The following is a 15,224-nucleotide window of genomic DNA, read 5'->3' on the forward strand; positions in this document are numbered from 1 at the left end:
AAGCTCAGTGTATGATCGCTGGAACTGAAATTACAGATACAGAAATACATCGAAAGGAAAAAGGGATTATCATCAAATCACTGAGAGAGAGGATCAACAAACCGGAACCGATATAAGTGGTTCCGGTTCCTAAAATACGGAACCGATTGAGAATAGTTCCGGTTCCGGTTCTCAATTTTTCGGAACCATTACCTGCCGGGTACCCGCCGGGACCGGGTACTCGGAACTGGCGGGTGCCCGGTATTTTTCAATTAAAAATAATAATTAATTTTTTTAATACTAAATTTAAATTATGTCAAAATTTAGAACTCTATATTCAGAATTTGATATAATGATTCATATTTTTTCAAATTGTGTGTTTAATTAGATTTGTAGTATGTAATCGTTAAATTTTGAACATTTACAATTATAGTATGTAATCGTTAAACTTTCAACATTTACTATTAGTCTGTTATGGTTTGTAATCATTAAACAATATTTGTAACCATTATTCTGTATAATTTGTATCCTTGTTTATTTATTTAGTGTTTTGGCAATATTTTATTTTTTTATTTCTAAATAACAAAATTTTAATAATTTAGTAAGCAGGTACCCGGAACTGGAACCGGTTCCGATTCCGGTTCCTGTCAAATAGGGTGGATACCTGCCTATGCTCACCCCTAATGATACGTATGATTAAAGTGGAGTGTCGGAGCATTTCTATCAATTGGTCACCTTGACTAACCAGTATGAAAAATGAAAGAGAGAGGCACAACAGACAAAAGTCAAAACCTCGTTCTTTCTTTCGTAAACCTATCCTATTTGGGTTCCCTTCCTAGTCCACTTCATTCAAGAAAGTGGATTTTCACCTATCGAATTCCACAATAACAAAATGTTGTAAATTATTCGTTCGAGGTTTGCTTGTTCTTCCTTTTTCAATTCCCAGTAAACAACATGATCTCGACAGTCGGAATTTGAAAGATGTTCAGTTCGTTGATCTGTTATGTAGCACAGAGTCTGAAACTGGATACTAAATTGTTTGGTTATGTTATTTCAGGTGCTCACCTTGTTTGCTCGAAAAACCTTTTTTAAGATAAAAAATAAAATTACATTGATTGATAGATACTTCGAATCGATCAAAAAGTTGAAACAAAACACTTGTACTGATAAAAATCAAGCAACACCAAGGGGATTTTTGATCTGAGGGAAAGTTTTCGAGTTTGGATTTCAGATAAGGATTTGAAATCAGAAAGATTTAGAATCTTTGATGTGTTTAGTTTGTATGATTTGAAATGAAATTGTATTTCATTCTTTATAAAACTAGTTGTTTACCCGCGCAATGCGGTGGGAGTCGTGAATTTTAACAATTTTAAAGTTTCACTGGTTTTATTAGAGAATATTTAACGATGATATAAGTTACATTTGGTCTTTACATATTAATAAATTTGAATAAATAAGAGTTATGATTCCAATTACAGTCTATCGATGAAAAAAATTATGACATTTTAAAATCCAATATATTTAAAATCCAACATATTTAAACGACTCCACAAATGTGTTCGATTTACACAAAGAGCAAAGAATCAAGAGATTTAAAAGCTAGACCGAGAGTTCTAAAGCAATTGAATGAGAGAAGACCTAGAGGTATTGGGGGATGAGGAGAAGACATAGAGGTGTGAGAGGGTGAATGCATGAGTGAAATGTGTTAAAAATATTTTGGGAACATAAAAAAAAGTAATAATGTGTATTGGTAACTTGTACTGTATATTATTTTAATTATATATTAAAAGATTTTAAAGTTGAATGCATAAAGTATAAAAAAATATAAATGATTAATATAAATCATCAATATATAAAAAAATGGTACAAATTAGGTTTGATGTGACACCATCAGTGTAACTTTATTATCATTACACTAATAATTATTTATATGAAAATGATAATAACATAAAATAAATATAAATGAAAAAAGGTATATTAGAAATCCATATAAATAATGCTAATGGGAGGATCACTAACTAAGGTTAATCTAATATAAATTAAATAGAAAATACTAATATAATACAAAAGAACTGCCTTGACCCAGTAAAGAATACTGGTAATAATATCGGCAAAAGAATCTTTATTTGTTTTATTGGTTCTACTATTTGGTTGGTTTTCCATTAGATCATACATTGATAAGTTGTATGTGTGGACTAATCGGTCTGTATATATTGAGAAAGTTTTTTCATAGATGGAAAAAAATGTGGTTTTTAATTCGGAAGAGCGGGTTTGGAATAAGCTTGTTTTTCTGCATAAAGTCTCTCCCCTAAAAGTTTACTGAGTAAGCCACTTTATATATCATTAAGTTGCTAGCAAACAATCATGTATGGTTGACCGAATAACCTGTAAATCCTATTAAGTTTATTAAGCAGCTAACAAATATGACCTACGTATAAGTTATGACCAGCATCAAGTCATCAATATAATTAATAATAAGAGTAAAGTATCGATGGAAAAAAAATCAGATTTTTATGCAATGCTTGATGTTACTTAGAGGCCATTTACCTAGTAAACTGTCAAAGGGACTATCTCTTTCTTGAACAAGCACGAGGCGATAAAGCACGTAAAAAAATGCCATTTATTGCCCGGTGGTGTGGTACGTAGTGGGTTTAGTACGTCCCGTCAAAACGACTTGTTTTCTGGTAAGAATCAACACTTTCACTTAACTTACCTGGTAAGATTTTAGTTCATCAAAACAACATCATGTGCAACAATAAACGCTTACATGGTAAACGTCGTTACTCTTACTTATCGAATAAGACTTTCGGTCTTTATCATCGTTCTTACAGGGTAATATTCTCAATCTTTGTCATGTTTATCTGTTAAGATAAAGTGATATGACGAGCCTTTTCCCGCACGGTTCAGAGAGCACTGAATTATAATTAAGAACTTGAGGTCCTTATTTGAATTCTTACCTAAACTCTTCCGACTAAATATGATAAAGCCCCTCGAGTCTTGTCATGATCGCGCACTTTGTATACTAGCCGTCTCACAGGTTCTCGTTATAAGCACTTACCAGTAAGCGTTTAATAGACGACCCCTTAGTTTTTGAAAAATGATACAGATATTCATCATATGAAAACTAAAAAAAAAATCAAATGTGATCAGTTTTCGTATGGCATACTAAAACAAAGCAGTTGTAAAACTAATATGTACATTGTCCTTAAGCCATCCTCTCAGGTGTCTCTGTCACACTGGTTCCACATTCATCACGGAGGAATAAACATAATTATGTTTCATATGAAAATTAATGAAATCCATATTTAATTATGACATCTCACTTTAAGATTCCCGCCTTCTTGTCGGTAATACAACTCAGTAGGGGCCATTATATGTATACTGACTGTGTGTATGAAATTTCAATTTCACATATTATGATTACAAAATATTTTAGGAACTACGATATCGTAGACTGTTTTAATTCTAAAAATGTATTGTTTATATTATCTTTTTATAAACTAAATGCAAAATATACATAATATTTATGAATTTTTTATTTTATGTGTTCTAAAAAAATTCATAATAGCATTCACTTCACATTAATTATATAATTTTATTGATGAATATTAAGGGTTGTTTGTTTACTTTTTAATAGTTCAATTAAGAGACAATATCTGAATTATTAAGAGGTTAATCTTGTTTGACAAAAAAAAAGTTTGTTTTTTAATGGTTCTAAAACATTCTGAATAATTTTGTATCATGAGTCTCCCTTAACCATTAAGCACCATAATTTCATTGTAACTAATTACCAAATAATAATATTTTATTTTGCACTATATCATGAGAGCCTCTTAACCATTCTGACCACTTAACTATCCAGCACCAAACCATTCAGCAACTGACAAACAACCAGAATTCATAAATATAGACAATAATGAGTATATATATATATATATAGAGGAGTGATCATATGAAAACCGCCCTCATTTGTGTAAACCGTGCAAACCACTTTCATCTGTCGATTTCATTGTTTAATCTTATGAAATTTTTTCATGAAATTGTTTAATCTTGTGAAATTGTTTCATATAATAATTTTTTTTTATGAAGTTGTTTCATATATGGTTGTGAAATTGTTTCATATAATACTTAATGAAACTGTTCCATGTATTTCTCTAACATTAATGAAACTGTTTCATGTATTTCTCTAAAATTAAAATTATGAAGATGATAATATCTATGATTAACACCCTCCACAATAAAAATGATTAATCAACCTCTCATAATTACAAAAAAATGAACAAAATGAAAAATTATGATTGGTTGAATGCGGTTTGCACGGTTTGTACAAATTGAGTGGTTTACATTTGATCGCTCCCCTATATATATATATATATATATATATATAATTTATGCAAAAAAAAGCCATGTCATCATCATCCGAAATTTCTCCTATTATATCGGTCTCATAATTATCGTGAGAAACTCAATTACATATCTTAGTTTACAAGAAAAAAGTACGAGTTCGTCATCTAAAGTACTTTTATTATACATGTCCCACAATCATCGAAGTAAATCACGTGTCCTAAAAGAGATATGTGGTGTCTAGAGTTGAGCACCAGACCTTTCTCTCGTTCTACTATGATGTGTATATGTATATGTATATGTGTGTACACACACACACACACACATATATATATATATATGGTTGGGTTCACGTGAGACTAAGGGTTTTTCGTGAGACACGTAAGACTAATTTATATTCATTGATCAACTTTATAAGCTAATGATCTAATGGTCTAAAGTTGTACGGTGACAATTTTGTGATTATTGAGAAGTCTCGTGGCAATTTCGTGATTATGAATGTTCAGATTGTAGATCTAATCCAATGATTGAAAATTGGTCTTACGAGTCTCATGAAAAACCATTGGTCTCACATGATCCTAAGTGTGTATATATATATATATATATATGTATGGCTGGGTTCACGTGAAACCAAAGGTTTTTCGTGAGACCCATAAGACCAATTTATGTTCATTGATTAACTTTATAATGTAATGATCTAATGGTTTAAGGTTGCACGGTGACAATTTTGTTATTATTGAGAAGTCTCGTGGCGTTTATGAATGTTCAGATTGTCATATTGTAGATCTAATCCAAGGGTTGAGAATTGGTCTTACAGTTCTCACGAAAAACCCTTAGTCTCACATGATCCCAAGTGTATATATATATATATATATATATATATATCTTATGTTATATATTTATACATAAAAATGCTTAGGTTCAATGATGTTATTACTAAATAAAAAAAATTCATCACATGACTCGAACTTTAAACCTCAAAAATACATAAACACTTCCATACCGTTACGCTATTGATAATTTCTTCTCCCATATTAATTTTATTACTGTTTTTGCTCATTCATTTTATTTTTTTCAGCTTTGTGTTGTTTTTCATGGCTACACTTAATTATCTGAAATAAAATAAATCATATTCAATAATTAATATTTGTATGTGCTTTTGACCCTTACACCACTAAGCCCCCTCATATGTATTATCACATGTGATAAGGGTGTTGTCGATATGATACTATAATTCATCAAGACCATAACATGTGATGGTAAATCATAGACGCAAACAATATTTGACGCGGGCTAAGTCGTAGATTACGTCGTTCGCACATCATAGGGTCCCCTCATACGTATTGTCACATGTGATAATGATGTTCTCATGTTTTTCATAAAATGGAGGTGTTCTTGTTTGAGCACGCGCGCGCACACACACACACACATACACATATATACAAACTATGGCTTATACAAATATTGATGATTATAATTATTCACTGGAAGTGGGAATTCGTTATCCACAAGTTGAAGATGATGAAGATTTTGAATTCAATTTCGATGACGATTTAAGATCACATGGAATGATAATTTTTTTTATAAGATACATCTAATTTATGATATTAAAATTCTAGATTACAGCTATAGGGATTATGAAGCCGTTAATAAAATTATATTTGCAAATTCTGTATATTCGATATCAGATTATGAATGCATGCTTCTTGTTTTGTTTATACTCTTATATGAATTTATTTATTTTAATCGGTATTGTTCAATACACTGGCTCATATAGACATCTATATATATACCGTATATACAGATTTTCTGCCTTAAGTCACGTTTTGGAAACGCCATGACGTCGCCGTAACTCGTAAGGTTTAAAGTTTGACCTCGCCACCACACCATGCCTCAGACTATTTAAAATCTTGATCAAATAACAACAAAACTATGATTAATATTATTTTAGTATAATTTAATATTATTATAAACTTGAATGTTCTTTTTTTATAATTTAAATTTTAGCTCTTTATTTTAAAAAGTTATAAAGAATATTTATCTATACTATATTATAAAGCATTTGACAAAAAATCTCAAAAACTATTTTTTATGCATGAAGTACTGCTTGTTGATGCATATTACTTAAAATTCAAGATTACAAGTAATTTTACGTAAATACAACTTATTAAAACTCAATTTTTGAATTCGTGTAACTAACTGCAGATAAACATAATCAAATACAAGATAAACATCAATTTAAAATATAATTAAGATAATTATTGAGTTATAACAGAATGTTTACTTGTTATCTTTATAAAAATATATATTATAAAACCAAAAATAAACTACTTTGTTATTAAATCTAAATTAAATTATAATAAAAAATTGAATTAAAGAAGTTACACAAAAAAAAAGAGAACTATTAAATTGTTAATTTAATACTAATATCGATTTTTTTTAAATTTGTATATATCTTCAAATTTATATTTTATTCAAAAATAAAGTATTATCGTTTTCACAAAACCACGTAAAATCGTATTATACCTATAGAAACAAAAAAATGAAAACTAAATACTAAAATTGAGATTTATCTCACTGTATTGTGCGATATGAAAAATCTTCAAAAGAAGATGGAGCAAAATGTAAATATATGAAAGGTGAGGGGCCTGCTATGTCTTTCCTATGTTTTAACCACTCCCGCTTCTCTCTCCGAAACACCGAAAATTGCTCGTCCAACAAAACCCTAACTGGAGAGAGAGAGAGACAGAGAGAGAGAGTGGTTTCCAGCACCATCTATTTGGAGGAAGGCTCAAGATTCTCATATTTTCAGCTTTTGTTGGCGATTAATTTATCATCTTTACTTTTGTAAGTATTCGTAACTCTTGCTGTTTTAATTTCTGTTATTTGCTCTTCAATTTCCAATTTGGAGTGTGAAGAATGGTGACGTGAAAAAGTTGAATTCAGTTACTTCTATATTTACTCGAGGATTTAGTTACTGATGAAGCTGAATTTCTGCTAATTTTTAACTCAATTTTGTTATAATTTCAAGCCCGATTTCTTTTATTTTATCTCTCTTAGGTTTTTTTACTTACTAATCATCTTTAACTTCAAATTTTTTGAATGTTATAGGCACGTTGCTTGTAATCAGTCGGTTAATTTGTGCGGCTTACTTTTCTCTTTCTTTGTGGGTGTCTGAATGTTGACTTTTGGAGAGTTTCTTGTTTTAGTCGTGGGTTGGTGTAATTATGAACTTATATGCTTTCACAGGTATAATCTTTTAATATGGAGAGTCAAGAGGTGATAGAGACTACTATGGCTTGTCATAATTCTGATGGAGTTGATGATTTAAATGTCTGTACTTCATCTGGTAATGGATTCGATTCCAAACAAGATGGGGTTGGTGTAGAAAACAGCGGCAGGGTGGATGTTGATCTTTTAGAAGATCTTGATATAATGATGGAAGATATAGATCACCGACTCAGGGTTTCTCGAATGGTGAGTGATTCTGTGATCAGGGGAATGGTTAGTGCTGTTGAACAAGAGGCAGATGAGAAAATCAAGGCAAAAGAATTGGAACTTGCAAGCTTAAAGCGGTCTCTGCAATGTCTCAATTTGAATGGAGATCAAAACGAGTCGTGGTGGTTGCAAGGAACTCATGGACCAAACACAGTGGAGTTTAAAGGGTATGCAAATTTTGAAGACGCTTGCATAAAGCATGATAAAATGAAGGAGTCATCGCTTGTCTTGAGAAAGTCTGCTACAGATCAGTTTAAGAGGCTTAGGAAACAGATTGAAGGTGCCCGAGGTTGTAAAATAAAGAGAAATGGATCTTGTCATGAAATGGTGGGGTTGGGTGGTATATTGAAAGAGAAGGAGTATGAGAACTGTGTGGGTCTAGAAAAAACCGTAGATAATCTGGAAATGACAATCAACAACATATCTAGGCTGGTAGATACCGTGCTTATATTTTCTAAAACGTCACTTAGTGATTGGCAACAGGAGCATGACTTAAAAGGAGAACTTGAGGATATGGTAATACAGAGTTCCATTAGATCCATTCGGAAAGAGTTTCAAGAGGAACTTTGGGGTCAAAATGCTTCTTGCTGTGGAAGTCAAAGTATTGTTTTGGCCAAGAAATTTAGCAACATTTCAGGTCTACGACATGAGTTAGAGGCATTGATCAAGTTGCTCCCAAGTTGTGAGTCAGGGCATTTAGTCTCTCATGGTTCTTTTGATATGGATAATACTCATGGCAACCCCTTGAGGAGTCAACTGTCTTTAAGATGGGGGGAAAATGGGATGTCAGACGAGTCTAAACCTAGCGTTCCTGATAGTTTTAATGCTGCTGAGTTAAGCCACCTTAAGGGTGAGGATTTGGTAAATTTTTTCAACAATATGATATCTAAGATAAAGAGGGAACATGAATCTAAGGTGCAGCAGATGACCGAGAGCTATATAAGTTTGAAGGGGAAATACCTGAGTGAAAGGCGCTCCCTTTCTCTGCCTAATAAGGAATTTGAAATATTAAGGAGGAAGATTCCTGAAGTTGTTTCCAAATTGGACGGCATCCTTTCTGAAAGTGGTGAATTTATTGGAAGGGGTGATAGTGTTGCTAGCATTAATGTTCTCAATAACAGCCTTAACACTCTTATAAGAGAAAATCGCCAACTTAGAGACTCACTTGCAGCTAAGGAGAAGGAAGTGACGCATCTATCAACCCAACTTTCAGTTGCTTCTGAGAAGATGTTGCAACATGCTTCATCTGCTGCGAACTTCCAAAAGTTGGTGAAGAACCATGAAACATATGTGGCAGATACATGTATAGAAGCTTCGATTGTGGAAGATGTATACAAAAGTGTTATTGGGAAGCTATGTTGCCAGATCCAAGACATGAAAGAAGAATCAGAGCTAGGTATTATTGCAATGCAGGATATCTATGAGGTTTTATTAGGAGTAGCTAGTGATGGTCAGAAAGATACTAGTGATTGTGCAATTGAAGACACATATATGGAGTCATTTTTTATGCAAGAACTGTTGGATACTGTATTCAAAGAAGCTTTAGCCGATGTTGAGCAAAAGTTTGAGAATCTGCACAAGGAATATATAACCACCAATGAAAATCTGGTTTCCCTTAAAAAGAAGGCAATTGAAAGGGAGGTTGAACTAAAATTGGGAGGTGAAGAGAGAGAAAGATTAAGGAGTGAGGTGCATTCCCTAAGAAGCCTAGTTGAAGAAAAGGAAACATTAGCAAGGGAACTGACAAAAGAAAGAGAACAATTTGAACTAGCTTTGGGCGAGCTTAATAATTTAAGAAAACAGGCAAGTTGGCAGGAAACACTGATGTCGAAGACCAACAAGAAGCTGGATGAGATGGGTGGCAAGTTATCGAAAGCAGAAGAGAAACTTGTATCTGATAGAATGGAAATAAACTCCCTCAACCAGAAGCTTGAACTGGCAATGGAGGAGATAAGAGCATTAGTTGACTATAAGAACATGTTTCTTGCTCTTTCCGAGGAGAAACAGAGTCTTCTGTCACTGACTGAAGCGAAAGAGAAAGAACATAGGAAGCAGATGGAGGCGGTAGTTGTTCTCGTCGATGAATTATCAACAAAGTTTGTTGATTTTGAGTGGAGGGTAACAACACATATTTCAAATAATAACACAAGGTCTCCATTTAGTTTGATCCTTATTGTTCTTTCGTAAACCGTTTTCCTTTTGAACTGAAGAGATAGACTTGTTCATAGACATGGCTGATTTAGTTAGGTTATGTCAAACTGTTTAGGTTGGAAAATTCAAGATCTCAGTTGAGTTCTCTCATCAAGCCAGCTAACGTACTTAAAAGCACAGGGCTCCTATACAAACAGAAGCTTGAAAGTAAATGTTCCGACCTTCAAATGGCTGAGGATGAGGTAATTCTTGGAAATTCTTTTGTTATGAATCTTACATTTGGAATTTGTAGCAAAGAGCAGTTTCTCATTTTTGCAATCAAATTTGACGTTCGCATTATAGCTGAGATGCTATATCTGCATTTGAGTTTAAATTACTGTAGTAGAACACAAAATCATTAATGTAGAATCCTTTGCAGTATGACTTCTTTCTGGTACTCTCATTTAAATTCTGTCGAGTGCAATAACTTTATTCAATCACCTACAGTAAATATACTGCTATTTTTTCATAGGGTTTGTGTTTTCTTTGTTTTGAGCTCTATAAATTTGTTCCTTGCTTCATGAGATCAATTAGTTATTTAAAACATTTTGGGACTTATCCAGTATATAGACCATTATAGTTGCCTGTTGAAGTGTTCCTGTTGGTTTCCTGGCGGGACATTGTCTTTTTCCACACTATTGACAAGTGAGCCTGTTTAGTTGAGCTGCTTTCTTTCCAATTCTGCCATAACTATATCATAATTATAAACAACATTAACAAATGGGAGGTGATAATGGTACTGAATAACAGAAGGCACAAAGTCTTTTCTTTAATATGATTAGGTTGGTGAGATATTTTTGTAGCTATGGATGCTTGACACATATTAACTGTTAATGCAGCTAATTTTAATAAAAATTTGTCCCAAGTTTTGTTGTCCTGAGATTGTTAGATGACTGCTTGTTGAAGGCTTTTTCTTTGTAGATTTTTGTAGGAGCTAAAATAAGTATACAGTTTCCCTGAATTCATCTATTTACTTTTGATGCCTTCTTCTTTAACCATTCTTTTTGACTGCTTCTAATTCAAGTAGCATTGTGATGCCTTGTGTTCATGTGACCTTGCCATCTAAGCATTTTCTTTTTCACAATTCAAATGTCCCCATACTAGACTGTTTTGTTTTAGTTACATAACCATGTCAGTCATTGGAGGGTCGAAAAAGGTTATGGAATAATGAAAATCTGAAGCATAATCTTCTGCTTGTTTCTTTTTGCTTTGCTATTTTCTTGTTGTCAACATGGCTAGGTGCTAAAATCGTGTATAAGGAATATTCTAATATATGGAGAAGGTTATGAAGTAGTTTTCTGTAAGTTGCAAGGTTGCAAGAAGGGTAATTTACATTGCATCATCTACAGAGTCTTTTTTTTCCTTTCCCATTTTCTTGATGGCGTTCATGATCCAAACTATGTGACAATAATAAGCATTGATCGGGCATTCAGACTAGATATTTGTGCATTATATCCTCTTATTTGGAAGCAGACTAATTAGTTTTCTTTTAATATGTATATAATATTCAGTACTAATATAAAAATTTGGACCGTTTAAAAAGAGGTATGTAAAATTTAAGATTCAATCGTTGGAGTGGATTTATGCCCTCTATACATGTAATGTGAAACATACCCATTTTGCTTTACTTGATGCATCTGATTATATTAAGAAAATGCTTTATGGGATTTTTACTTGCGCTTGGAATGCAAAAGCATTCTTTTCCCGGCGACGACAGAGGAAGCAACCCGCCTGCTGTGGCGGGGCGGCTTTTTTCTTTCACTTGAAATAGTATATATTTCCCACTTATTCTATATGATGTGACTCTCGTATATCACTAAAAGTAATAGGTGATATCGGTGCACCAATCTTTCTTGGCTGGTTGGGGAGGAAATTATTTGTAGGCAGCCTTTGTCTTGTGCTTTCCAAAAGTTGCTGTTTTTCACGACATGGAGTTTTGATGTCACAAGTGGTAAACCTGTTGCTCCACTATAGAGATGCACAAGGCCCAGGCTTATTCGGGCCGGGCCTGGGCTGTGGGTGTGAAAATAGTCCCGATCATGCTTTCTAGGATGGGTGTTTTTTAAATAAAATTGGCCTGATCAGGCTTTAAGGCCTCGGCTCGGGCTTTTTTGTGCATCTGTACTCCACGTTCATCCCAGCTGTAATGAGTGAAGTTATTATACAATGTTGCGTGAATGTGAACTAGTCATTCTTTTCCCAGATCTTTGCAAACCAATAAGCAAGAACATCTCATAGAGCATATCCATCATTAATTAGATGAGGGAGAAAGAAGGCTTGCACATTTGAAAAGATCTTACACCAGCCTTCATCTTTCTGCTGCTTTTCTACATCATTATGCTGATGATAAACTAGTTTTTGAAGATCGTCTTTTTAAATTCTTGATATTTTCTTTGGATCCAGGTTGATCTTTTGGGTGATGAAGTCGAAACACTTTTAGGCCTTCTTGAGAAGATATATATAGCTCTTGATCATTACTCGCCCGTCTTGCAACATTACCCGGGGGTAAGACAAGAATGATTTATTTAACAAGAATATTTCTCTATCTTTCGTTTTTCAAAAACTATATAACCGTGTTTTTCTACTTTGCTACTATATGGTCATTATAGCATGTCTTATTCCGAAAAACAGAAATTCAGATCAAAATGTCCTTGTTGACTGTGTACATCATTGGTATAAACTAATATGAACAGTCTTGCTTTCAWTTGGTGCTTCAATAACCTATTTTTTTTCTTTTCTTTGCAGGTTATCGAAATCCTGAAGTTGGTTAGGAGGGAATTAAGTGGTGAATCTTTGAAAGCACAATGAGGCATCTTTGAGCAAGGTATATACTCTCTTATACATGAACTAGCCTACTTTCGTAGTGAGTTAAGCCATAATTTAGTACTCCCTTCGTCCCAAAACAAGTGTCCACATTTCTATGTAAGCTTGTCCCAAATGTGTCCACTTTCATTAGTAGATAGTTACAGTTCACTAAATTCACAATTCTACCCTCAATTATGATGTACATTTATTTAAGAGTTGAGACGGAGAAGTTCATTAGTGGAATAAATTATACATTTTGAAACTGTGATTTTTTATTGAAGAGTAAAATTTTCATTCACATTATTAACAAGTTTAACAATTATATATCTAAAATTGTGTGAATTTTTTATTGTGGACATTTACTTTGTGACAGAGGGGGTATTTTGATATGAGATTTATTTTGTAACTTAAAAAGAATTTTTCATCTTCAGTAATTTGTAGCTGAGATCAGGAAGCATCATGATGTTTTTTTGTTTTTTATGGAGGTTGAAAGATGAAACTGTGAAATTGGGACATGATTAAAACTAGATGCTGTGTTATAAAATAAGAAATTTATAGTTTCTCTAGGTTAACCATACGCCCCCTTGCCACAAAAAAGGTTAATGTTTTGCACCGAGGCTTTGTCAAGCTGGTAGGCAAATCTTCATATTCAGTTCTTCCCTTCCATTTTGTGAAGAGTCTGTTACGTTGATTTAAATCCCTGCCATTTTGTTCACAGAGGAGTCTCCTTATTGGTTTCAAGGTCGGCTTCGTTTAAAAAAACAAAATTAAAAAGAAGAGAATGTTCAACTTTGTGGAGTTTGGATCTTCTCCCTTTTAGGCCATTTTGGCAACCATAAGCTGGCTTATTTTTTGAGCATATTGAATAAGCTTTGTTTGGTTACCCATAAGCTAGTTTTTCGAAAAACTACTTCAAGTAGTGTTTCAATAGGCTTCAGGTTCTTTTTCCAATGTCCCTTGTATGTTTCTAATTAATTTATCAACATGTTCTTTTAAATCATTTTATATTGTCATCTAAGCTTATTAGCTAGTCTTTACGAAACATAATTAGTTTATCAGCTAATAGCTAGCTTTTCAGCTAGTTTGCCAAACATAGCCTTAATAGATGTTGAAAATTTTCATATTTGATGATACAGATGCACCTGTTTAGCCAGAGGTTGCTAGGTTTGCTGGAGCCATTTGGTTTTTTTGCCAAAGCAACTTTTGAGATCAGTGGAGTCTCGCAAACATCAGTCATAGAGCATGCAGGTTCTATCACCCGTGAAAAGTAGTTGATGAACTTGGCATCATGCCTGTGAGGTAGATAACGTATGTGATTTTACATTTTTGCCCATGTTTTCGTGTCAGAACACAACACACCCCAATACTCCATCTTCATGTTTGGTCTCTTTTGCCTTGTTCCTTGCTTCCATGGGCTCATGGCTTTTTGTATATATATATATGATAGTACACCAGCCCTTAGTTTTTTCTCCCATCTCAAATTTGAGCCCGCTTTTAACTTTCTTGTACTTACGTTTGTATACATCCTACCCTCCTCGGACCCTACCTCGTGTGGGTTTTTTCTGGGTTCATTTGGTTTAGTTTATTATGAGATTTAATGTAGTTATGAGTTATTTCTTTAAAGTAAACTGTTGCAGTAGTACCCTAAACCAGAGAATTGGCCTCCGCCATCTGCAATGTTTTTTTTTTTTTTTTGAACCCTTGACCTCTAGGGAGGGTGAGATTTACTGGTAACCCGAGTACCTTTGGGCCGATGACCCTTTGGTACCATCAGCAATTTCAGCAGGGCCTACAATGTTGCTACTACCTGGATAAAAGACGGGACAACTATCGTTTGCCTCTTAGTTTACCTTCCATTAAAAGGCAACATCTGAATCGTTAAGAGGTGAATCTTGTTTGGCAAAAAAAAAAAGGTCCGCCTCTTAATGGTTTTAAAACCCTCCGAATGATTTTGTATCATGGATCTCCCTTAACCATTAAGAGCCCTAATTTCATTGTACACAATTACCAAACAATTATATTTCATTTTGCACTATATCATGAGTCTTTTAATAATTCTGACCAGTTAATCATTCTGCACCAAATCATTAAGCAATTGCCAAACAACCTTTTTAGACATGATAATTATGGCATAGATGTATGATGTATCCATGCTTATGTGATTTTGATGGACCTCTTCTACTTGATCCTCCTATAGGCCCTAGTGTCAACAAACCGAATCAGGAATAGACAGACCCGCCATTTTGCCACAAACGCTAATTATTTTTTCATATCCCGGTTAGAGCCTGGACTAAAAAAGCCTGATCCTCTTTCAACCCCAAACCCAGGCCTGAAAAAACCTGCGCTTTTTTTAACAGGCTTGGAATGTCCCGAAAAAGCCTAGGCCATGTGCATCTTTTTTTTTTTTA

General features: G+C 33.5%; 1 protein-coding gene across 2 annotated transcripts; it reads left to right on the top strand.

Annotated features, from left to right (window-relative positions):
- The first annotated feature begins 7,055 nt into the window (after positions 1-7,055).
- LOC112523904 (WPP domain-associated protein) lies at positions 7,056-14,426 on the top strand. 2 transcript variants are annotated; one of them, XM_025133578.1, is made up of 6 exons: positions 7,056-7,170; positions 7,573-9,971; positions 10,088-10,214; positions 12,415-12,516; positions 12,757-12,835; positions 13,953-14,426. In XM_025133578.1, the coding sequence occupies exons 2-5, from the start codon at positions 7,588-7,590 to the stop codon at positions 12,817-12,819; spliced, it is 2,676 nt and encodes an 891-aa protein (XP_024989346.1). In that variant the 5' UTR covers positions 7,056-7,170; positions 7,573-7,587; the 3' UTR covers positions 12,820-12,835; positions 13,953-14,426. The 2 variants fall into 2 exon arrangements, with proteins under 2 accessions (XP_024989346.1, XP_024989353.1); XM_025133585.1 differs by having other exon boundaries at positions 7,062-7,170; positions 7,435-9,971.
- Positions 14,427-15,224: the final 798 nt, after the last annotated feature.

Source organism: Cynara cardunculus, assembly GCF_001531365.2.
Source record: "Cynara cardunculus var. scolymus isolate 2C chromosome LG 1, CcrdV1, whole genome shotgun sequence".
Lineage (NCBI taxonomy): Eukaryota > Viridiplantae > Streptophyta > Magnoliopsida > Asterales > Asteraceae > Cynara > Cynara cardunculus.